The following is a 23,739-nucleotide window of genomic DNA, read 5'->3' on the forward strand; positions in this document are numbered from 1 at the left end:
GCGTGTGTAGTGGTTTGTTGTGTTTGATGATATGGGTTTGCTGTAAATCAGTGGAGATGGTTGTCAAACACCAGACGCAATGTCCTTGATATCATTCAAAAATAATTTCTTATTTGCCCACTTTTTCTGTTACACATCTTACTCTAGCAATTCAAATGAGCCATCAGAGCAGGGCCTGGCACAGGACACAAGAGAATGGTAGGTTAAATCATCCTTGGTGCCCCTGCTTCCTTTACAGGGAGAAGCAAAACTTCTTGTTAGTGGAGTTGGATCTGTGCATAAAAAGGGTGCAGACACCTAAACCCGAAGTTCTGTTTTGCTGAAATGTAGAAATTATGAGGCCAAAAACTATGCCGATTGTTCATGATCAAATGTTAACCCAACAGGTTAACTGTTTAACCACTACTGAATCATTTCTATTGAGCATGAGCAGTGTCAAACACACTGAACCCAACTCAAGGTCACAGTTTACACATAGCTAAATCACAGAATAGATTACCTTGACCTGAGTTTAGGTAAAAACTATAAAGTGAATTCAGTCACTAACATGTTAGGATATTTGGCAAGAGACAACCACTTATGAAAGGTATCTAGCAGAGCCAATTACTAAATATAATTTCCTTTAAGTTAGCGAGCAAGCTGACAGACATAGGGTTTGTTGAGTTTGCCGTGTTCTTCATGGGACAGGCAAAGGTGAACATATTTATGATTGACCAGTCGAAAGGTTCCCTGGGAGATTCCTACTGACGTATTGCATTCCATTGATGTTTACAGTGTGGTCGATGAGGTGGCACATCTGGATATCATGACAGTAGTTGCGAATGGAGCTACTGTATAAAACTAACTTAAAGAAAACTCGATTGGGTTAACAAACTCATGTCTAGTTGAAACAATCCAAATGTGTTAAAACACTAACTGGTCGGTGTCGCGGACTTCGCTAACCAGTAGCCATATGGTTCATACTATTTGAGCTTTCCGAAGCCACAGGAACATAGCACACTGACAAGGTTTTGTTGCTCGTATAGGAAAGCTAGCTAACGTCGAGGGAATTCCACAGGTCCGAACGTCGACTCGTACCACAATGTCGCCCCTGAATGACATGTCTTGAAAACTAGCGGTTGGGATCGCTTGTGATCTTTTATTTAAAATATAATCTCCAAGTCAAACCATGTTAAAAATGTGAGATCAGTATCTAGCCTTAAGGCCCATACAGGTAGTGGCTGGCTAAACGCGGTATATACTAGTTGCTAGCTAGCGTTACGTGAGCTAAATTGGCGCTTAGTAACTGTTTCTCCGTGGGTTGTGGGCTCCCTGCCTTGACTGAGGGCCCGCAGGGCTACCTATAAAGCAAACGTGAGATAGCCGGGTTCAAGCCTTTTCAACCAATCCTTACCTGTAGCACTCTCGTATGAATTGTTCTTTGACGAACAGCTAGAAACAATCCCAAACAGGCACAACCCTCTTTCGAGTTGTCTTCCCAACCGAAGCCTTGTGTTCCGACGGACTCGCGTTCACGAGGTGCTGATTGAGCGAAGCAATGACGTAAAATGGTCTCGCCCCTATAGACTAGAGGGGGAAAAAATAACTAAACTAGTCTAAAACCCAAATTAAAAAATAAACTACCACAATTATAATATTAACACAAAGGTCATAAAATGCATTTGCTAAAAAAAATCTACTAAACTTGAATTATGTCTGTCAAACTTATATTCAGGATAAAGATAATTGTATTACTTTCAATTAGAAACTATTTGCTCAGATTTGTATCTTTCAGCATGCAATTTCTGTAAAAGATTAAGAATAAAGATTGCTTCAATACAGACAAAAGGTTGCCACCCGGGTACGGTTGTTCCTTTCCCTGTACCTGTTAACCGAACAGATTTTGAAACCGTGTGTCGGCTTTGTGGAACTTGCTTATTTTTACCATTCAAATTTTGGTAAATTCAAATACGGTACTGACATGATTTGAATGGTGAGATTAGGAGTTTGGCGGCAAATTGGAAAGCATCCAAACACACTATACAGATCAATCATTATATTAAAGTGAGGTTAAAGGAGGCTGTATTCGAAAAGCATACGTATTAGAGCAGGGCAGTTAATTAAAGTCACGAAATAGGACAGACAACGCTTCAGACCAACAGTCAATTTCCATCCAGCAGCAGCATGACACCACCCGAAACATCAGCCCTCCAAATGGTTTATAATCTTGAACACATATTTAGATTTAATAACAAAAACACGAGAAATTAATTTACCGAAGCCTTACTGTGTACTTTTAAATGGACTTCCAATGGCAAAACAACTACGGTGACAAACAGTCCGATTTGGAATAACGAAAACAAACCATTGCATTGTAAAACGTTGGTCCATCTCCTGTGACACTTCTCTAGAGACATGATGGTCTATCACTTCTTAGTCTTGTAGGAAGCTGCTATAGACTACCCAGTGCTAACAGTCAGTATCTGGATAACGTGTGAAATGCTTGATATATATTTTCTGGGTGATTTAAATATTGACTGGCTTTCATCAAGCTGCCCACTCAAGAAAAAGCTTCAAACTGTAACCAAAGCCTGCAATTTGGTTCAGGTTATCATTCAACCTACCAGGGTAGTTACAAACAGCACAGGAATGAAATCATCATGTATTGATCACATCTTTACTAATGCTGCAGAAATTTTCTTTGAAACACTATCCAAATCAATCGGATGTAGTGATCACAATATAGTAGCCATATCTAGGAAATCTAAAGTTACAAAGGCTGGGCCTAATATAGTGTATAAGAGGTCATACAAATAAGTTTTGTAGTGATTCCTATGTTGTTGATGTAAAGAATATGTTGGCCTACGGTCTGTAATGAACAACCAGACCCTGTACTTGACACATTTTTGAATTTGCTTATTCCATTTACTAATAAGCATGCACCCATTAAGAAATGGGTGAATGACCCATTTCTTAATGACAGTGAAAACTGTTAAATCCCTGTGGCTAGATGAGAAATTGAAAAATTGTATGCTTGAGAGTTGAGGCAAAAATAATTGCAAATAAAGTGCATTGGGAAAGCATTCAGACCTCTTGACTTTCTCCACATTGTTAAGTTACAGCCTTATTCTAAGATCTATTCAATCGTTTTTTTCCCCCTCGTCAATAAACACACAATAACCATAATGACTAAGCAAAAACAGGTTTAGAAATACTTACACATTAAAAAAAATATATATATATCACATTTACATAAGTATTCAGACCTTTTATTCAGTACTTTGTTGAAGCAACTTTGGCAGTGATTTCAGCTTTGTGTCTCTTGGGTATGATGCTGCAAGCTTGGCACATCTGCATTTGGGGAGTTTCTCCCATTCAACTATGCAGATCCTCTCAAACTCTGTCAGGTTGGATGGGGAGCGTTGCTGAAAAACATCCCCACAGCATAATGCTGCCACCACCATGCTTCACCGTAGGGATGGTGTAGGTCTCCTCCAGACGTGACGCTTGGCATTCAGGCCAAAGAGTTCTATCTTGGTTTCATCAAACCAGATCATCTTGTTTCTCATGGTCTGGAAGTCCTTTTGGTGCCTTTTGGCAAACTCCAAGCGGGCTGTCATGTGCCTTTTACTGAGGAGTGGCTTTCCGTCTGGCCACTCCACCATAAAGGCCTGATTGGTGGAGTGCTGAAGAGATGGTTGGGCAAACATTCCAGAAGGACATCTCCACAGAGGAACTCTGGAGCTTTGTCAGAGTGATCATCGGGTTCTTGGTCACCTCCCTGACCAAGGCCCTGCTCCCCCGATGGTTCAGTTTGGCCGGGCGGCCAGCTCTAGGAAGAGTCTTGGTGGTTCCAAACTTCTTCCAATTAAGAATGATGGAGGCCACTGTGTTCTTGGGGACCTTTAATGCTACAGAAATGTTTTGGTACCCTTCCCCAGATCTGTGCCTCGACACGCCCTGACTCGGATTGCGTCAATTCTTTCAACCTCATGGCTTGGTTTTTGCTCTTACATGCACTGTCAACTGTGGGACCTTATATAGACAGGTGTGTGCCTTTCCAAATCATGTACAATCAATTGAATTTACCACAGGTGGACTCCAATCAAGTTGTAGAAACATCTAGGATGATCAATGGAAACATGATGCACCTGAGCTCAATTTCAAGTCTCATAGCAAAGGGTCTGAATACTTATGTAAATAAAGGTATCGGTTTTTTATTTTTATTACATTTGCAAAAATGTCTAAAAATTTGTTTTCAGTTTGTCATTATGGGGTATTGTGTGTAGATTGAGGAAAATGTTTTATCTAATCCATTTTAGAATAAAGCTGTAATGTAACGAAATTTGGAAAAAGTCAAGGAGTCTGAATACTTTCCGAATGCAATGTATGTCTGGCTGCACAACCGATTGGCAAACTACTGCAACTTGAGAAATCGTGTGACTAAACAATAAAAATAAACCATACTATCAAACAAAGATAAATTATAAAAATAATGATAGTAAAAAGCATTGGAGCACCTTAAATTACATTTTGGGTAAAAAGGCAAACTCAGCTCCATCATTCATTGAATCAGATGGCTCATTCATCACAAAACCCTCTGATATTGCCAATTACTTTAATGATTTTTTCTTTGGCAAGATTAGCAAATTCAGGCATGACATGTCAGCATCAAAACACTGACAATACATATCCAAGTATAACTGATCAACTTATGAAAGATAAGCATTGTAATTTAAAATTCTGTAAAGTGGAGTGTGAAAGAGGTGATTTTTTTTTCTCTATCAACAATGACAAGCCCCCGGGGTCTGATAACTTGGATGGAAAATTAATAGCGGACAATATAAGATAATAGCGGACGGCCTCCCGGGTGGCGCAGTGGTCTAAGGCACTGCATCGCAGTGCTAGCTGTGCCCCCAGAGACTCTGGGTTCGAGCCCAGGCTCTGTCGCAGCCGGCTATAACTGGGAGGTCCATGGGGCGACACACAATTGGCCTAGCGTCGTCCGGATTAGGGAGGGTTTGGCCGGTAGGGATATCCTTGTCTCATCGTGCACTAGCGACTCCTGTGGCGGGCCGGGCGCAGTGCACACTGACCAGGTTGCTAGGTGTACGGTGTTTCCTCCGACACATTGGTGCGGCTGGGTTGGATGCGCGCTGTGTTAAGAAGCAGTGCGGCTTGGTTAGGTTGTGTTTCGGAGGACGCATGGCTCTCTCCCGAGCCCGTACGGGAGTTGTAGCGATGAGACAAGACAGTAACTACTAACAATTGGATACCATGAAATTGGGGAGAAATAGGGGGTTAAAAAAAAATAACTGAAAACTTGAGCGTGCATAACTATTCACACCCCCAAAGTCAATACTTTGTAGAGCCACCTTTTGCAGCAATTACAGCTGCAAATCTCTTGGGATATGTCTCTATAAGCTTGGCGTATCTAGCCACTGGGATTTTTGCCCATTCTTCAAGGCAAACTGCTCCAGCTCCTTCAAGTTGGATGGGTTCTGCTGATGTACAGCAATCTTTAAGTCATACCACAGATTCTCAATTGGATTGAGGTCTGGGCATTGACTAGGCCATTCTAAGACATTTAAATGTTTCCCCTTAAACCACTCGAGTGTTGCTTTAGCAGTATGCTTAGGGTCATTGTCCTGCTGGAAGGTGAACCTCCGTCCCAGTCTCAAATCTCTGGAAGACAAACAGATTTCCATCAATAATTTCCCTGTATTTAGCGCCATCCACCATTCCGCTAAATTCTTACCAGTTTCCCAGTCCCTGCCAATGAAAAACATCCCCACAGCATGATGATGCCACCACCACGCTTCACTGTGGGGATGGTGTTCTCGGGGTGCTGAGAGGTGTTGGGTTTGCGCCAGACATAGCATTTTCCTTGATGTCCAAAAAGCGCAATTTTAGTCTCTTCTGACCAGAGTACCTTCTTCCATATATTTGGGGAGTCTACCACATGCCTTTTGGTAGAACACCAAACGTGTTTGCTTATTTTTTTCTTTAAGCAATGGCTTTTTTTCTAGCCACTCATCCATAAAGCCCAGCTCGGTGGTGTACGGCTTAAAGTGGTCCTATGGACAGACACTCCAATCTCCACTGTGGAGCTTTGCAGCTCCTTCAGGGTTATCTTTGGTCTCTTTGTTGCCTCCGATTAATGCCCTCTTTGCCTGCTCCGTGAGCTTGGTGGGCAGGCCCTTTCTTGGCAGGTTTGTTGTGGTGCCATATTCTTTCAATTTTTTAAATCATGGATTTAAATGGTTCTCCTTGGGATGTTCAAAGTTCCTGATATTTTTTTTATAACCCAACCCTGACCTGTACTTCTCCACAACTTTGTCCCTGACCTGTTTGGAGAGCTCCTTGGTCTTCATGGTGCCACTTGCTTGGTGGTGCCCCTTGCTTAATGGTGTTGCAGACTCTGGGGCCTTTCAGAACAGGTGTATATGTACTGAGATCATGTGACACTTAGATTGCACACAAGTGGACTTTGTTTAACAAATTATTTGACTTCTGAAGGTAATTGGTTGCACCAGATCTTATTTAGGCGCTTCATAGCAAAGGGGTGAATACATATGCACGCACCAGTTTTTTTTTTGAGAATCTTTCAAAACAAGTATTTTTTTTTATTTCACTTCACCAATTTGGACTATTTTGTGTATGTCCATTATATGAAATCCAAATAAAAATCCATTTAAATCACACGTTGTAATGCAACAAAATAGGAAAAACACCAAGGGAGATTAATACTTTTGCAAGGCACTGTCTAACATAAGTGTTTTTTTTTTTTAAATTGAAACTTCTCCAACATAATACAGGTAGAATCAGGAATTCCCCAGGGCAGCTGTCTAGGCCCCTTACTTTTTTCTTCTTCCTTTCAATCTTTACTAATGACATTCCACAGGCTTTGCTTCTACATCTACATTGCTTGCTGTTTGGGGTTTTAGGCTGGGTTTCTGTACCTACTGATGTAAAATGGGCTTTATAAATACATTTGATTTATTGATGTATGCGGATGACTCAACACTATACACGTCAGCTACTTTAGCGAGTGAAATCACTGCAACACTGCAGTTAGTTTCAGAATGGGTGGCAAGGAATAAGTAAGTCCTAAATCTAAAAAACTAACAGCATTGCATTTGCAACAAATCATTCACCAAACCATAAACCGCAACTAAATCTTGTAATAAATAATGTGGAATTTGAGCAAGTTGAGGTGACTAAACTGCTTGGAGTAACCCTGGATTGTAAACTGTCATGGTCAAAACAACAGTAGCTAAGATGGGGAGACGTCGGTCCATAATAAAGCACTGCTCTGCCTTTTAACAACACTATCAACAAGGCAGGGACTACAGGCCCTGATTTTGTCGCACCTGGACTACTGTTCAGTCGTGTGGCCAGGAGCCAGAAAGAGGGACCTCGGAAAATTACAATTGGCTCAGAACAGGGTAGCACGATTGGCCCTTAAGTACAGAGGGAGCAAACATTCATAATATGCATGTAAATCTCTCATGGCTCAAAGTGGAGGAGACTTCATCACTACTTGTTTTTGTAAGAAGTGTTGACATGCTGAATGCACTAAGATGTCTGTTTAAACTACTAGCACACAGCACAGACACCCATGCATACCCCACAAGACATGCCACCAAGGGTCTCTTCACAATCCCAAAGTCAAGAACAGACTATGGGAGGCGCACAGTACTACATAGTAGAGGTCGACCGATTAATCGGAATGGCCGATTTCAATTATTATTATTTATTTTTTTACACCTTTATTTAATCTTTATTTATCTAGGCAAGTCAGTTAAGAACACATTCTTATTTTCAATGACGGCCTAGGAACGGCAGAACGACAGATTTTTAACCTTGTCAGCTCGGGGGATCCAATCTTGCATTGATTACATTGCACTCCACGAGGAGCCTGCCTGTAATGCAGTAAGCTAAGGTAAGTTGCTAGCTAGCATTAAACTTATCTTATAAAAAACAATCAATAAATGACTGTCATTGCTCCAATGTGTACCTAACCATAAACATCAATGCCTTTCTTAAAATCAATACACAAGTATATATTTTTTAAACCTGCATATTTAGCTAAAAGAAATCCAGGTTAGTAGGCAATATTAACCAGGTGAAATTGTGTCATTTCTCTTGCGTTCATTGCACGCAGTCAGGGTATATGCAACAGTTTGGGCCGCCTGGCTCTTTGCGAACTAATTTGCCAGAACTTTACGTAATTATGACATAACATTGAAGGTTGTGCAATGTAACAGGAATATTTAGACTCATGGATGCCACCCGTTAGATAAAATACGGAACGGAATAAACGTTTTGTTTTCGAGGTGATAGTTTCCAGATTAGTCAAAKGTATATGGTTTAGAGAGAAATAGTCGACGCGTTATAATTCCTGTAATAACTTGCGGCTGAATTTGAAAGGGGTTCCTTCGTTATTTTACCGTTGATGTCTTCCATAGAGAATGTCTTGATCTACTTCAAATAAGGTCTGTGTTTCGTGCAGGCTTAAACCGCCTCAACGTTTTGATACCCGTGTAAATCTCACTAGGATAAGGTAACGTTTGTCAACATATTTTCATAAATCCACTCTACAATTTTTTGTCTTCGCTTATATTTAGCCAATATTGATCAGAGTTACCTTGTCCTATGGATATCTACACAGTTATAAAATTGGCACGGTGGTGTAAGCCTACACGAAACACAGACCTTATTTTAAGTGAATCTAAAAATATCCTATGGAATAAATGAAGGAACCGCTTTTCAGATTTTGCTAGAAGGTGTCATGGGAATTATGACTCGCACTTTGGTCGTCAATTCTTACCATGCCCATTAATAAAATAGGATTTCCTGCATATAGAAATTAAAGTTTTTGTTTTCAACATTCATCACAGGTAACTTAAACTCTTTTTTATTCAAACAGTTGAGAGTATTTGTCTCCTAAGCAGACTCTTCAGTATCATTGTCACTTCAGAGCTGTGTGHGTGTGTGTATTTATGTATTATATTAAGTTAAAATAAAAGTGTTCATTGAGTATTGTTGCAATTGTCATTATTACAAAAATGTGTGTGTGTGTATGATATATATATATTAAAAAATATATATTATTATATATTTTTTTTTTTAATTAATCGGCCGATTAATCAGTATCGGCTTTTTTTGTCCTCCAGTAATCGGTATCGGTATTGAAAAATCATAATCGGTCGACCTCTACTTCATAGAGCCATGGAACTCCATTCCACATCAGGTAGCTAATACAAGCAGTAGAATCAGATAAAAAAATATATAAAAATACACATTATGGAACCGTGGGGACTGTGAAGAACAAACACACAAGTACACATGGATTTGGTATTGTAGATATGTGATAGACTAGTGGCCTGAGGGCACACACTTAATGGATTGTGAAAAGTGTTATGTCATGCAATATTTTAAATGGTATATAACTGCCTTAATGTTGCTGGACCCCAGGAAGAATGGGGATCCTTAATAAATACAAATAGTCAAATGTAATGTAGTGGTCAAATGAAGTGTTGCTGCCATCTAGTGCCATTCTGTAGTAGCAATTAGAGCATAGATGTATTTGATGCTGACAGCAATGGTTGTTACTTAAAAATAAATCAACATCTAGAGAATCTGGGTTCGAGCCCAGGCTCTGTCGCAGCCGGCCGCGACCGGGAGACCCATGGGGCAGCGCACAATTGGCCCAGTGTCGTCTGCGTTAAGCGAGGATTTGGCCGGCAGGGATGTCCTTGTCCCATCCCGCACTAGCGATTCCTGTGGCGGGGCGGGCGCAGTGCACACTGACACGGTCGCCAGGTGTACGGCGTTTCCGCCGACACATTGGTGCGGCTGGTTTCCGGGTTAAGTGGGCATTGTGTCAAGAAGCAGTGCGGCTTGGCTGGGTTGTGCTTCGGAGGACGCACGGCTCTTGGCCTTCGCCTCTCCCGAGTCCATACGGGAGTTGCAGCGATGAGACAAGACTAACTACCAATTGGACACCACGAAATTGTGGAGAAAAAAAAATAGATACTTTAAAAATATATATAATAAACATGAGATTATGCACAGCCATATTGCTGTAGTGAGATTCTGAATGCAGAGACCCATTTCCTGTGTCAAGATAGAATTGTAAAAATCAACGAGTTTCAAATTAACTTTAAAAGAACATCAAAATGAATGTCCTTATTTGATAAGAGTAGCCAATGGGAGGCTTCTTGAACCATGAGAAAAGGAGGCGCACCTAGACAGCAATGAGACCATGTAACTGTAAAATTATCAATTGATGGTAAAAACAGAAAGAGGAAAAACATTCTATAAAATCTTTACACCTAAAAAGAGCAATATGGATGTTGTCATTGCTACAAAAATGATTATGTGAATGTCAAAACAGACACTACCTAAACTAGCAATGGGGTTTCCTGAAAGAAAAACCTTGCATCTTTAGACCCCAGCTAACTCATACACAGAAAAAACATTCAGTTTAGTACAAAAAATAAAATATTAAAAAGGATGTTTGAATGAGGTCACCAAACTGTTCCGCTCCAATTTCTGTGGCACACTTACAGAAAGGAAAGTGTATGAAATCAAGACTTGTAAAAAAAATAAAAAATATACAAGTTTATGCAAAATAATCCCTGGATTTGAATTCAAGCCAGTCTTTTCTCACTTTTTGATTTTCGCCATATTTCGGGGGGAACCTTTCAGCAAGTCTCGGATTCGAAGGTATGTCCCGGTGGCCTCAGCAACTTCTGTGAATTCTGGCGTGTCCTCAAAGGGAATAATGCCCTGTGCAAACCTACTCCGGTGAGGCACGGCCATTACATTCCCCAAAGAGTCAGACAGATCTCCCTCCATAGCATCTTGACCTGAGGGATCCGACTGACGACTTACTTGTTGCACTGGCGTTTGCAGCAATCTGACCTTCTGTGCAAGCACATTGCCTCTATCTGTGGCAGCTTCAGGGCTCTGAGGGCTCTCTTCTTCATCTGGTGATTGCAGTAAGCTGCTCTTGTCTTCAACCACCTTGCCTTTATCTTCAGCATCTTCCTCATAATCCTGACATTTGCTAGAAGATGTCTCAACACTGATCTGCTCATCACTGTTGTGGCTGGCAGCCTCCATAAATCCCTCCTTTTCCTCATAATCTTCAGCCTCACCATCCTCCAGTTCAGTTTCAGTGTCAACATGGGCGGGTGTGGAGACGCTGGGCGAGCTGGGGAGGGGTGTTCCAACAGCTTGTGTCTCAGAGTCACTGTTGGTGGCGGTGTCAGCATTTTCCAATGCTGCCCAGATCAGCCTCTGCTGCTCCTCCAGCTCTTCCAGTGTCAGCTCTTCCTCCTCCCCGCCTGCAGACTCCTCACTCCCTCCCACAGTGCGTCCCCGCAGTGCCCTTGAGCCATTAGTGGGCGTGGGGGGAGGTGTTCCCTTAGGAAGAGGAGGTGGTGTGGGAGTAGCTGGCGGAGTACCATGAGGTAAGGGAGGGGGTGAACCAAAGGATGGTGAGGAAGGGGGCAGTGGGGGCTGGAACTGGAAGCTGTCTGAGCTCCGGTGGCGGCGGGGTGTAGTATCCTGGTCTGGAAACAGACACTGACAAGTGTTATGCACTGCCAGAGCACGGCCATTGCACACATACAACATAAGTGACGCAAAAGTATTTTCCTGTTTTTGCAGACAGAACGACCAGTCATAATGACAGTGAAAAGTTATGTAAAGCAGAATATATTCATCTGCTGGTCGCTATAGCGTAATTGTTTTCTCTTTGTGTTAAGACACCTGGAATTATAACACTTCTACCTGAATCAAAGTCCATATCTGAACTCCTGGCATCAGATCTCCTTTTCTTTGTCTGCCGGGGAGTTGAGTTGGATTCATGTGGTCTTTTATTGCAGTTGGCACCAGGCTATTGGCAAAATAGATTAATTTATAGTGCGCACACAATACAGTGGCAAACAATTGATTAAAAAGTTAAATAGGATCATTTTTAACTTACCATTGGAAAATTGTTAGACAGATAAGCAGCAAAATTCTGCTTCATGTGATTATGCTGCATTGGAATAGAGCCATATAGCCTGTAGTCCTAAAAATCATGGGGGGGAAAATGTCGGTGCAAAGGTTTACAAGTGGTGGCAAAGACCTCTGTGCTTGTACCTTAATGATGGCCAGATATCAAACTGCTTTCAAGGAGACTTACATCCTTCACACTAGGGGGTGAAGATATATTGAAGCCTGGGAAATCTACAAGCTTGGAAACATCATAGGAGATTTTTTGTCCATTGTCCCCAGTTGGTTCTTCATCACTTGAAACTATATAGTGAACACAGCAGTGCAATATGAATGAGAATCATGAAAGAGCAGTGCATCAACCAAAACTGAAAGGCCAGTGTTTGGTAAAGTGGCTATGGTCTCTCTGGGTGAAATCTTACCCTTCCCATCATATAGCATGAGACCGGAGTTCTCCATCTCTGCCTCCTTAAGCCAACCAGGTGGGTAGCCTAGCTGCCTCATGCGGTAGATGTGAGGTGGTAGTGTGTTCATATCAACTCCCAGTGCAGACAGCAGCTTCTCACTGTAAGAAAACACAAACCCCAATGGGTAAGAGATATGGGATATCAAAAACCCAAGCTCTACAACAACTTCACTTTAGCCCTGCAACAACAACTGATAACAAATTGGTATCTTATTATGTCAAGGCCATCAGACATTTTCAATCTGCCTTGCCTTATGAATCCAGGTTTGTATTTGGCAAATCGCTCCTCCACTTCCTCAGCATGGTAACGCTGATTGCTCAGGTTTCCCTGGTTACCGTGACAAAACTCCTTCCGCTTCTTGTTGATTCTGGCCATGTCCTTTGGCTAAAGGAGCAAACATGAACAGAGCTGATCACGTCAAACCTGATTTTAAGCTCTTCTGTCTGGCCATAGTAAGTGAGCAACTTCCCTGTTACATGATGCACATTAAAGTCAAAAGTTATTCAAGACTTACCTGAGGACAGTCTCGAAGTTGATGACCATCCAACCCACAGTTGAAACAACAAGGCTTAGCTCTGCAGAGTGGGCACAAACGGCACAGTAAGATATATTATAATTTAGATATTTCTTGCATAATTTTTATATCATAAGAATGTCTGCTATACCTTTTCTCTTTCATCTGTACTTCTTGTCCATCTAAGGCAATGACCTGGCTGAAGATCTGCTGATATCTTTGCAACAATTCAGAAACTCAATAAATGATGCAACTGTAGTTTCAAAGTGGGTAACAAAACACACCTTTTTTTTTTACTCATATATGACTCAAACATACATTCATATACACACAACGAAAGACAAGGAAGATAATGGTTCAAGGTTCAAAGAGTGGCAACTGAGATTCCTCTCCAGTTGATTTTCTCCAACAATCAAAGCTTGACTCTACACTGAAATGTGTCATTGTTGAAGATGGGAGTGAAGGACAGAGGGAAGAGAAAGCAGTGTTGAGGATACTTTGGAACCTCCCATCCTTCTGTCTGCTGGGGGTTATCATTTAGCAGGGGCTGTCCAAGTTTGTCCAGACAGAAACTGGTGAAATACAGGACACTTCCCACCATCTGTGAAAAGAGAGAGACAAATATTATATCCAGACAAAAAAAGCATGGTCTGGACACTTAGATTGTCCCCATTCCCAAAAAAACTCACACTGAAGGCCTCCTTAATCTTTTTGATTCCACAGGAGGTCTTGGTCTTCTGATCTTCTTCCATAATGAAACTTGAAGACTGCATGGGGAAGAAAACAGAGATGTAAAATATTTTAATTGTAATTAACTGTTCCTTCTTTGAAGCTTGAGGAGGAAATCTGGAAATGCACCTGAGGGTTGACATTTCCGTAGGGATTTCCTTTTTCAACTACTCCCTGCTGCTGATGTTTCTGAACAATACTACAGATGTAGTCTTCAATTTCTTGACGGCATTGCCTGGGAAAAGAAGATTAACAGTTCACATGTTAATACCCAAAGATCATATAATCAAGTAAGAACATTTCTCCAATTATGGTTCTAAAGCCCAAAAAATACCTACTTTGAGATGTTATTGTTTGCAAAAAGGATGTGTAGAAGAGGACCATCAATCTTGATGTTTTCAACATTAATGCCACTGGAAGAAAAACATTTGAATGAGGACATTACTGTGGAAATGTATCTAGTCTAGTGAGTTGTGTATCAATAACTTACCTTGGCCTTGTCAACACTTTCAATTTTCTCTTCAACTCTTGGTGTGGACAATAGGTTAAGGAAAGAAGAGGTACTTCATATCAAAACAACATAGCTAGACATCAAACAAGTCAGTCTGCTAACGTTTGTTTGTTTGGAAAAGGTTCAGTCCTAACCAAGCTATTTATAATTGGATGAATGGAAAGTGACTCTATTTCTAGCTATGTACATAAAATCCGCAGTGCTTCATTGAAGAGTGTGACCAAATCTAACATTTTTCGGCAACCATTCACTCCACCAGACTTGGGAGTTACTACAGCTTGGCAGATGGCAGGACAGAAAACATTACTTTTTGCATGGGTTCTAGCTAGTATAGTATTTAACTGCAATGACCAAAAGTATGCAAGGTAGTGATCTTAAATGCTCTCAAGGGGCACATCCAACCAATGACATACAATACATTTTCTCTTTTGCTAGCTAGGTCCCTAGCTAATGTTAGGCCAGACCTGATGGTGGTTGTGACTTGGAGTACAGCTACTACCAGAAGTGACTTTTCGTAGCAATAGAGTCCCGAAGTATGAGTCATAATACCCATAAAACCTAGCGGTCAAACAAGGAAATGGTTCCAATCGTTTTTCTACCATTGTGTTTCGTATAGGCTTACCCTGGCGTGACATTTTGATAACTGTGTAAATCTCTCTAGGACAAGGTGACTTCTATCAATATATTCACCTGTATTTACCCCACAAAAATTAAATGCTAGAAATACAAACGACATGATGATCTGGACGAGAATGCCGAATCAAGGCAAAAGGTAAGAATCTCTGGATTAACTATGAATAAATTGGCAATTCTGTAAACTCTCTTGTGCAAGCTTTAAATTGACACTGTCTTTTAGCAAAGGTGTCAGCTAGAGATTCCATGCAGAAGCTTGGAGGGATTTGTAGTCTTGCATAATATCTACTTTGATGTTAATTAGCATTTTTGAATCTGAACGTAAATTGAGACAAATATTGATAAGTCACCTTAACCATATAAATACGTATTGGACATCAAAACGTCATGCCAGGGTAAGCCTACACGAAACACAGACCTTCCGTGTTTCTAAATCCCTGATGGGGAAAATGAATGGAAAAAAAGATTGGAACCATTTCCCTGTTTTACCGCTAGGTTTTATGGGTATTATGACACCTCCACTGTGGGGCTCTATTTAGGAGAGCACTTTAGCCAATCCTCCTAATGGTGCTTTCAAGACAAATGGGAACTCTGGAAAAACGCAGTCAAATCATGACGTCAGTTGAAGCGCTAGAACAGGATTTGTTTTTTGCCCTAACACTACACAGCTTTTAAGCTGCAATATGTAACTTTTTGGGCAACCTGACCAAATTCAAATAGAAATGTGTTATAGCTCTGTCATTCATATTGAACGCAAGTCTAAGAGGCGGTAGATCTGCCTGTGAACTACTATGCTTCCCGGTCTTAAGTTTCGTTTTTGCGTCTTGCTTTTGTACACAAGCTTCAAACAGCTGAAAATACAATATTTTGGATGATGGTTAATATATTTCATAGCGCTTTAGATGGTACAATGATTCTCTACACTGTACTTGTTTAGTCAAACTGAAATTACAACTATTAGAATTTGTGCTACCAGGAAATGGGAGCGATTTCTGTATAGTACATCTTTAAAAGAATCAATGCATGATGAGTTGGTTATTGGAATCAGCTGTGTAGTACTAGAGCAAAAACCAAATGTACACTCAGGGGGGGACCCCAATACCGAGTTTGGGAAACGCTGTTATAGAAAGACGCCCAAGTTCCCGACTTGACATTCTGAGTTGGATGACCGTTCAAAACGATTTCACAGTTGGCACTCGTTTTTTCCCCCCCGAGTTCCCAGTTGTCTTGAACACGGCATTGGCTTTTTCCTAACCTGCCACGTTAATTATCCTAGCCTGTTGCGTACATTCTAACCTGCTACGAAAGTCACTACTGGTCTAGCTGTACTCAATCTAATTTAGAACCTATGACCGTGCCTAGCTAGCGAACACCTGCTAGCTTCTCACACACACAAGGATATTCTCTTCTATCAAACTCCGTATTGTTTCCTCACACTCCCCCAATCTTCCCTTGAGTTCAGAGCCTTCTTCTCCATCCTCCTCTTCCTCCGTGAACCGAATGTGAGTTGCAGTAGGCATACTCTCTCCCAATTGTTCAAAGAGTTCACTGTCACCAAAATCTACCTCGGCCATCTTCGCTCTGTTGCTTAACGTACTCCCGCAAGAGCGTTGATTGGTTGTTTTATGTCACATGTTCAGGATGTTTCCTTTCACCAGCATTTCTCTTGTCGTCATCAACATTAAAGCATGAGAGGACCTGCATAATATTACAATAATGTTGTTCAATTGCTGTAACTAACTTTCTGGTTTATAATGTCAACATACACAACTATCCAGTTACCGTGTTGGGATGGTGGCAAGCTGAAAGTTCGCTTCATATACTTGTCAAATAGAAGCTCTTTCAAAGTGACGAGCTGTTCTATCGAGGTGAGTTACATAGCTGCATAGCTAACGTTAGCGAGCGAAGAGCCTGCGTCAGCTATCTCTCAGTACATTTTAAAATTGGGACTTATTTTTGCTCTTCTTTAGGGACCAATGGTTCCTCTCTTTTTAGGGGCTGATCTCTTCTCAAACACTGATATCCGCACAGAGAACCATCCCAGATATCATGCAAAGTTTGCAAAGAAAGGATTGGCAACTAAACTACATTTCTCCTCAGGTAAGTTTTTATCCCCAGATACAGAACATCATAAAGCAAGTTGCATGGTTTATGGATATCATATCTTGTTTGCAATTCACAGCTTTTAGATTCCATGGACTGAGGGTACCCACTGCCAACAATTGCATGTGGTTCTACAGCATCCAAGGTGTTTTTCGAGTGGCCTTTGAAATGTATAGTAAACAAGAGCAGCTCTCTGTGTTGGAGAACTTTCAGGTAACATTTCAGACTCCTAGTTATATAACAAATCCACCCATAGAGGCTACAACCTACAATTTCAATGTCACCTGATGAATACTTGAAGTAGGCCAACAATGTAATGTACTGATACTTAATGGTCACTCATACTGTAGGAGGTATGGAAGTCCCGCCTAAATGACATCCCACTAAAGATGAACTACAACCTGAGTGTCCAGCTGGATCCTCCACCACCCCAGATCGTTGTGGAGATGTATGACCAAGACCTAAAGCTCAAACTGATGTCCCGGAATCCCCAAGGTTACCCATCTCAATCTGTGGAAATCCCAGAGGTAGACACAGGCCCTTCAGGTGACACTTCAGCAGACCACGATTACTGCTTTCTGCCAAATGAGAGTATGCCAGCACAGCCAGTCCATCTATGTCCCTCCATCTTAAGTCAAAAACTGCAGGGCTTGGAGGAAAAGCTGAGCTCTGAGAAACAGCTGGGGACTGACCAGCAGGAGACCATACTGCTTCTGTTGGAGAGCATTGAGCGCTGTGTGAGCAGGCCCCTGGAGGAGAGGGATGTGGCGGACATTGTACTAGCTCTGCTAGAGGCTCGGAAGTGGGGCTCTGTGTACTCCAGCCACCTGCTTCACTCCATAGGCTGCTGGCTTGGCCAGCAGTTCCATGGAGCCAACAGTAGTATCAGCCAGCAGGTAGAGGGCTTCAAGGTGCGGCACATAGAGCGAATCACAGATCTGCCACCCGCAGAGGAATTGGCCTCAGAGCTTTTTCCAGAGGCCATGCGAACACTGCTGCTTCACTGGATGGGTCTGAGTGATGACTCAACCCTGTGGAAGAGACAGAGCGAGTACCCCATCCTGCTCCTAATCCTGGAGTTTGCCAACCACAACCTCATCACTGGTGTTGCACATGTGCTTTACTCAAGTCTTAAGGTGAATTTAGATTTAGCCAACTCAAAAGAGTTAAGTACCGAAGAAAGTAAAACTACTGTTGTAAAAAAACTACTCAAGTAAAAAGTAGTTCATTTAAAAAGTACTTAGATTAAAAGTAAATTAGTTACTTTTAAAATTAAAACATTGAACTAATTGATATTTAGCAATTTTTTTCTACCCGAATGTTGTTACCATAGAGATCATGTTGAATTTCTATTATTAGTATTCTAGTTCCTAATTTGTTACACATTATCTTTTCCATGCAATTACTTTAAAAGAGGAATTGAATGTAAAATCTCATTAGAAATGTGTTGTTTTTGGTGTAACGTTATAGGCCTACAATGCTATGGTATATATTATAGTCGGTTCTGTTATGTAAAATGCAAATTATCAATGTGATCTTGCAAGACATTGATTCAGCTTTGATCTAACTTTACTAATTGAGCACCATTGTGAGAAGTGATCTTCTATTTGTAATAATAATAATAATAATGTGAGTATGACTATTAGGCATAGGTAATAGATCTTGATTATATGTCATTTTAAGCAATTGGAGCACCCTTCATGGTGCTGAAAGGACAGCGCCAGGATCGCACTGTTGGGGCAAAATGGTTTTGTTAGTCTAATGCTATGTAAATGCTTGAATTGAATAGTACTTTACACTGGTAATTTTCCCTGCAATTGCTTCAATAAACTCTTATTGCTGATTCCTGGAACAAGTTTTATTCAAGCAATTTACCCAGACAAAAAAGTCCATGATTTATGGGATTTTCACAAAATGTAGTCCATAGAATAGTCCTGCGGAGGAAGAATTGTTGACAAATACAGTGCATTCGGAAAGTATTCAGACCCCTTGACTTTTTCCACATTTTGTTACGTTAGAGCCTTATTCTAAAATGGACAAAGCAAAAACAGGTTTTTACACATTTTTGCAAAGAAAAAAAACAACTAATGTATACATATGTAATCAGACCCTTTACTCAGTACTTTGTTGAAGCACCTTTGGAAGTGATTACAGCCTCGAGTCTTCTTGGGTATGATGCTACAAGCTTGGCACACCCGTATTTGGGGAGTTTCTCCCATTCTTCTCTGCAGATCCTCTCAAGCTCTGCCAGGTTGGATGGGGAGCGTCGCTGCACAGCTTTTTTCAGGTCTCCAGAGATGTTAGATCGGGTTCAAGTCCGGGCTCTGGTTGGGCCACTCGGAGACATTCAGAGACTTGACCCGAACCACTCCTCTGTTGTCTTGGCTGTGTGCTTAGGGTCATTGTCCTGTTGGAAGGTGAACCTTCGTCCTAGTCTGAGGTCCTGAGCACTCCAGAGCAGGTTTTCATCAAGGATCTCTGTGTACTTTGCTCCGTTCATCTTTCCCTCTATCCTGACTAGTACCTTAGTCCCTGCTGCTGAAAAACATTCCCACAGCATGATGCTGCCACCACCTTGCTTCACCGTAGGGATGGTGCCAGGTTTTCTCCAGGCGTGACATTTGGCATTCAGGCCAAAAAAGTTCACTCATGGTTTCATCAGACCAGAGAATCTTGTTTCACATGGTCAGAGTCTTTAGATGCCTTTTGGCAAACTCCAAGCGGGCTGTCATGCTTTTTACTGAGGAATGGCTTCCGTCTGGCCACTCTACCATAAAGGCCTGATTGGTGGAGTGCTGCAGAGATGGTTGTCCTGGAAGGTTCTCCCATCTCCACAGAGGAACTCTGGAGCTCTGTCAGAGTGACCATTGGGTTCTTGGTCACCTCCCTGACTAAGGCCCTTCTCCCCCAATTGGCCAGCTCTGATGTAGGCCACAGTGTTCTTGGAGACACTTCAAGGCTACAGACATTTTTTGGTACCCTTCCCCAGATCTGTGCCTCGACACAATCCTGTCTGGGAGCTCTACGGACAATTCCTTCAACCTCATGGCTTGGTTTTTGCTCTTACGTGCACTGTCAACTGTGGGACCTTATATAGACAGGTGTGTGCCTTTCCAAATCATGTCTAATCAATTGAATTTACCACAGGTGGACTCCAATCAATTTGGAGAAACATCTAAAGGATGATCCATGGAACAGGATGCACCTGAGCTCAATTTCAATTCTCATAGCAAAGGGTCTGAATACTTATGTAAATAAGGTATTTATTTTTGAACTTATTTATTTTTGCAAAAAATTCTGAAAACCTGTGTTTGCTTTGTCATTAAGGGGTATTATGTGTAGATTGGTTGTCACGCCCTGACCTTAGAGATCCTTTTTATGTCTCTGTTTTGGTTGGTCAGGGCGTGAGTTGGGGAGGGCATCCTATGTTTTTGTTTTATGTTTTCTATTTCTATGTGTTTGGCCGGGTGTGGTTCTCAATCAGAGGCAGCTGTCTATCGTTGTCTCTGATTGAGAACCATACTTAGGTAGCCTTTTCCCACCTGTGTGGTGTGGGTAGTTGTTTTCTGTTTTGTGTCTGCACCAGACAGAACTGTTTCGCTTTCGTTCTCCTGTTTGTTGTTTTTGTTCGATTTGGTTTTTTGGATTAAATCATGAACACTTTAAACGCTGCACCTTGGTCCACTCTTCCTTCAGCCCACGAGAACCGTTACAGAACTACCCACCACCAAAGGACCAAGCAGCGTGGCCAGGAGGAGCAGGGATCCTGGGCCCGGAAGAAGAGAGAATGGAGGACATCGTGGACATGGGAGGAGGTGATGGCAGGGGACAAGACCCTGCCATGGAAACAGGCTGAAGTAGCGAGGGAGGAACAACTTCGCTACCAGGAGTCACGGCAACGAAGCAGACACGAGAGGCAGCCCCCAAAATCTTTTGGGGGGGAACACGGGGAGTGTGGCAGAGTCAGGATTCAGACCTGAGCCAACTCCCTGTGCTTACCGTAGGGAGCCGAGTATGGAACCAGAGCCAGTCGGGTTGAAATTGGAGGTGAGCGAAGGGAGCGAAGCAGAGACAGTGAAGGAGTTGATGGGGAGATTGGATGAGAGAGTTGCTGTGTTGGTGCATGAGGCACGACATCCACCCGACGGAGCCTTTCCTCGATTTGATGTCACCTGAGTCAGCTCTCCATACTCGTCCTGTGGTGCGTGCTAGTCGTCTGGTGAAGACTGCCAGCCCCACGCACCAGGCCTCCTGTGCACCTCCCCAGCCCTGCACGTCTTGTGCCAGCTTGGCGCTCCAGACCTCCAGTGCGCAGCCCGGTGAGTCCTGCGCCGGCTCTAGGCAGGGTTTTTCAGTTCGCCAGGAGGACCCAGTACGGCCTGTTCCAGCTCCTCGTACGTGCCGGGCTAGAGTGGGCATTCAGCCTGGAAGAGTGGTGCCAAGAGTGGTGCCTACGCACCAGATCTCCAGTGCTCCCCCACAGCCCGGTCTATCCTGTGCCTCCTCCACGGACCAGGCCTCCAGTAGGTCTCCACAGCCGGGTTGAGTCCTGTGCCTGCAGCCTGTCCGGAGCTGCCAGAGTCGCCCTCCCGTCCGGAGCTGCCAGAGTCGCCCTCCCGTCCGGAGCTGCCAGAGTCGCCCTCCCGTCCGGAGCTGCCAGCTGCCAGAGTGCCTCCCGTCCGGAAGCTGCCCAGGGTCGCCCTCCCGTCCGGAGCTGCCAGGGTCGCCCTCCCGTCCGAGAGCTGCCAGGTCGCCCTCCCGTCCGGAGCTGCCGGGTCGCCCTCCCGTCGGAGCTGCCAGGGTCGCCCTCCGTCCGGAGCTGCCAGGGTCGCCCTCCCGTCCGGAGCTGCCAGGGTCGCCCTCCCGTCCGGAGCTGCCAGGGTCGCCCTCCCGTCCGGAGCTGCCAGGGTCGCCCTCCCGGCCGGAGCTGCCAGGTCGTCCCTCCCGTCCGGGTCCGCCTGCGAGGGTCCCCGCTCCAGAGGCGCCACATAAGTGGGCCAAGCTTAAGGTTGAGCGGGGTCCACGTCCCGCACCAGAGCCGCCACCGCGGATAGATGCCCACCCAGACCCTCCCGTTTAGGTTTTGCGGCCGGAGTCCGCACCTTTGGGGGGGGGGGTACTGTCACGCCCTGACCTTAGAGATCCTTTTTATGTCTCTATTTTGGTTGGTCAGGGCGTGAGTTGGGGTGGGCATTATATGTTTTTGTTCTATTTTTTCTATTTCTATGTGTTTGGCCGGGTGTGGTTCTCAATCCAGAGCAGCTGTCTATCGTTGTCTCTGATTGAGAACCATACTTAGGTAGCCTTTTCCCACCTGTGTGGTGTGGGTAGTTGTTTTCTGTTTTGTGTCTGCACCAGACAGAACTGTTTCGCTTTCGTTCTCCTGTTTGTTGTTTTTGTTCGATTCAAAAAAAAAATTTAATCATGAACACTTTAAACGCTGCACCTTGGTCCACTCTTTCTTCAGCCCACGAGAACCGTTACATTGATGAGGAAAAACAATTATTTAATCAATTTTAGAATAAGGCTGGAACGTAACAAAATGTGGGAAAAGTCTAGGGGTCTGAATACTTTACAAATGCACTGTATGTGTACTTATGTTAGCAAATGTTGTATACAATAATACAGTTAAAAAGTGCACACAATGTAGGCTACAAACATATTACAACTGTAGCAGGCCAATCTTTCTCCTGGAGGTATGCTGGGTGTGCAGGCTTCTGTTCCAGCCCAGCACTAACACACATGATTCAACTTATCAAACCTAATAAGTTGATAATAATGTGTATTATTGCTGGGCTGAAATAGAAGTATCCTCACCCAGTAGATCAGGGAGTGGAGCAAGGTTTGCCACCTCTGGTATCAACTTTTTTGTTCACTCAAAATGATGCTTTAATAATAATAGCCTAATTACTAAGATGTCGAACATTTACAAACAAGTTAGATTATTTGTACATTTTGAAATTATATTTTGATTCATTGAAGTGTTTAAACTTGTTTTAATTGTTAACTTAACATGATTCAAGATTAACTAGTGGCAATGTTCATTCATCACAGATCACAATTCTGCAATAAAAAGGTGTGAAGGGGATCTGTCTCTAATTTGTCTGTGCTTCTGTGTTGCTTTCTCAAATGAACATTACCTTTTTGTCCAGTTGTAAGCTCTACAATCAGCTTCATTTGATTGTCGGTCTGTCTCAGGATATCAGCCATGTGAACCCATTTATCAAATTTTATTGATCACATACACATGGTTAGCAGATGTTAATGCGAGTGTAGCGAAATGCTACACTCGCAGCTTATCATAATGAATGACATGCATCACCAATGCTATCATGACACAAGGCAAGACCCAGATGCAGACACAGGAGGCAGATGGTTGGAATCTTACAGTGTTTAATATTCCAAAAAGAGTTGGTAAGAGAATAGTTGTGGACAGGTAAAAGGTCAAAACCAGATCAGAGTTTAGGAGGTACAGAGTAGCAGAAAGGCTCGTGGTCAAGGCAGGCAGAATGGTCAGACAGACGGGTACAGAGTCCAGAACAGGCAAGGGACAATACCAGGAGGACTAGAAAAAAGAGAATAGCAAAGGCAGGAGTACGCGAAAACCGCTGGTTGACTTGGAACATACAAGACGAACTGGCACAGAGAGACAGGAAACACAGGATAAATACACTGGGGAAAATAAGCGACACCTGGAGGGGGTGGAGACAATAATGAGGACAAGTGAAAAGAATCAGGGTGTGACAAATGCAGCCATAGGCCTACAGTATGATGGTATAACTGGCCTAATG

General features: G+C 42.8%; 3 protein-coding genes and 1 long non-coding RNA gene across 5 annotated transcripts in view; 2 read left to right on the forward strand and 2 right to left on the reverse strand.

Moving 5' to 3' along the window:
• clip1a (CAP-GLY domain containing linker protein 1a) overlaps positions 1–1,529 on the reverse strand; it is a 51,469-nt gene extending 49,940 nt beyond the window's left edge. For both annotated transcript variants that reach the window (XM_023979205.2, XM_023979204.2), the window contains exon 1: positions 1,394–1,529. The gene's annotated coding sequence lies outside the window, so the exon portion shown is untranslated. The remainder of the gene's footprint in view (positions 1–1,393) is intronic.
• Positions 1,530–10,630: 9,101 nt separating this feature from the next.
• Positions 10,631–16,457, reverse strand: LOC111957827 (zinc finger CCHC domain-containing protein 8). Its single transcript, XM_070437013.1, has 14 exons — positions 16,247–16,457; positions 14,192–14,233; positions 14,040–14,114; positions 13,831–13,936; positions 13,662–13,739; positions 13,470–13,573; positions 13,124–13,189; positions 12,973–13,033; positions 12,709–12,842; positions 12,414–12,556; positions 12,182–12,294; positions 11,981–12,067; positions 11,785–11,890; positions 10,631–11,564 (listed from the first exon to the last, which is right to left on the reverse strand). Exons 1-14 carry the CDS (start codon positions 16,417–16,419, stop codon positions 10,654–10,656), a joined length of 2,199 nt encoding a protein of 732 aa, XP_070293114.1. The 5' UTR covers positions 16,420–16,457; the 3' UTR covers positions 10,631–10,653.
• Positions 16,458–16,510: 53 nt separating this feature from the next.
• On the forward strand, positions 16,511–18,590 carry si:ch211-110p13.9 (uncharacterized). The gene is made up of 4 exons (XM_023978850.2): positions 16,511–16,713; positions 16,816–16,945; positions 17,028–17,161; positions 17,299–18,590. Exons 1-4 carry the CDS (start codon positions 16,600–16,602, stop codon positions 18,163–18,165), a joined length of 1,245 nt encoding a protein of 414 aa, XP_023834618.1. The 5' UTR covers positions 16,511–16,599; the 3' UTR covers positions 18,166–18,590.
• A 3,048-nt stretch (positions 18,591–21,638) lies between these two features.
• Positions 21,639–23,036, forward strand: LOC139023533 (uncharacterized). Its single transcript, XR_011474664.1, has 2 exons — positions 21,639–21,723; positions 21,775–23,036. It is a non-coding gene; the product is annotated as an uncharacterized lncRNA (long non-coding RNA).
• Positions 23,037–23,739: the final 703 nt, after the last annotated feature.

This window comes from Salvelinus sp. IW2-2015, linkage group LG33 (genome assembly GCF_002910315.2).
Source record: "Salvelinus sp. IW2-2015 linkage group LG33, ASM291031v2, whole genome shotgun sequence".
Classification (NCBI taxonomy): domain Eukaryota; kingdom Metazoa; phylum Chordata; class Actinopteri; order Salmoniformes; family Salmonidae; genus Salvelinus; species Salvelinus sp. IW2-2015.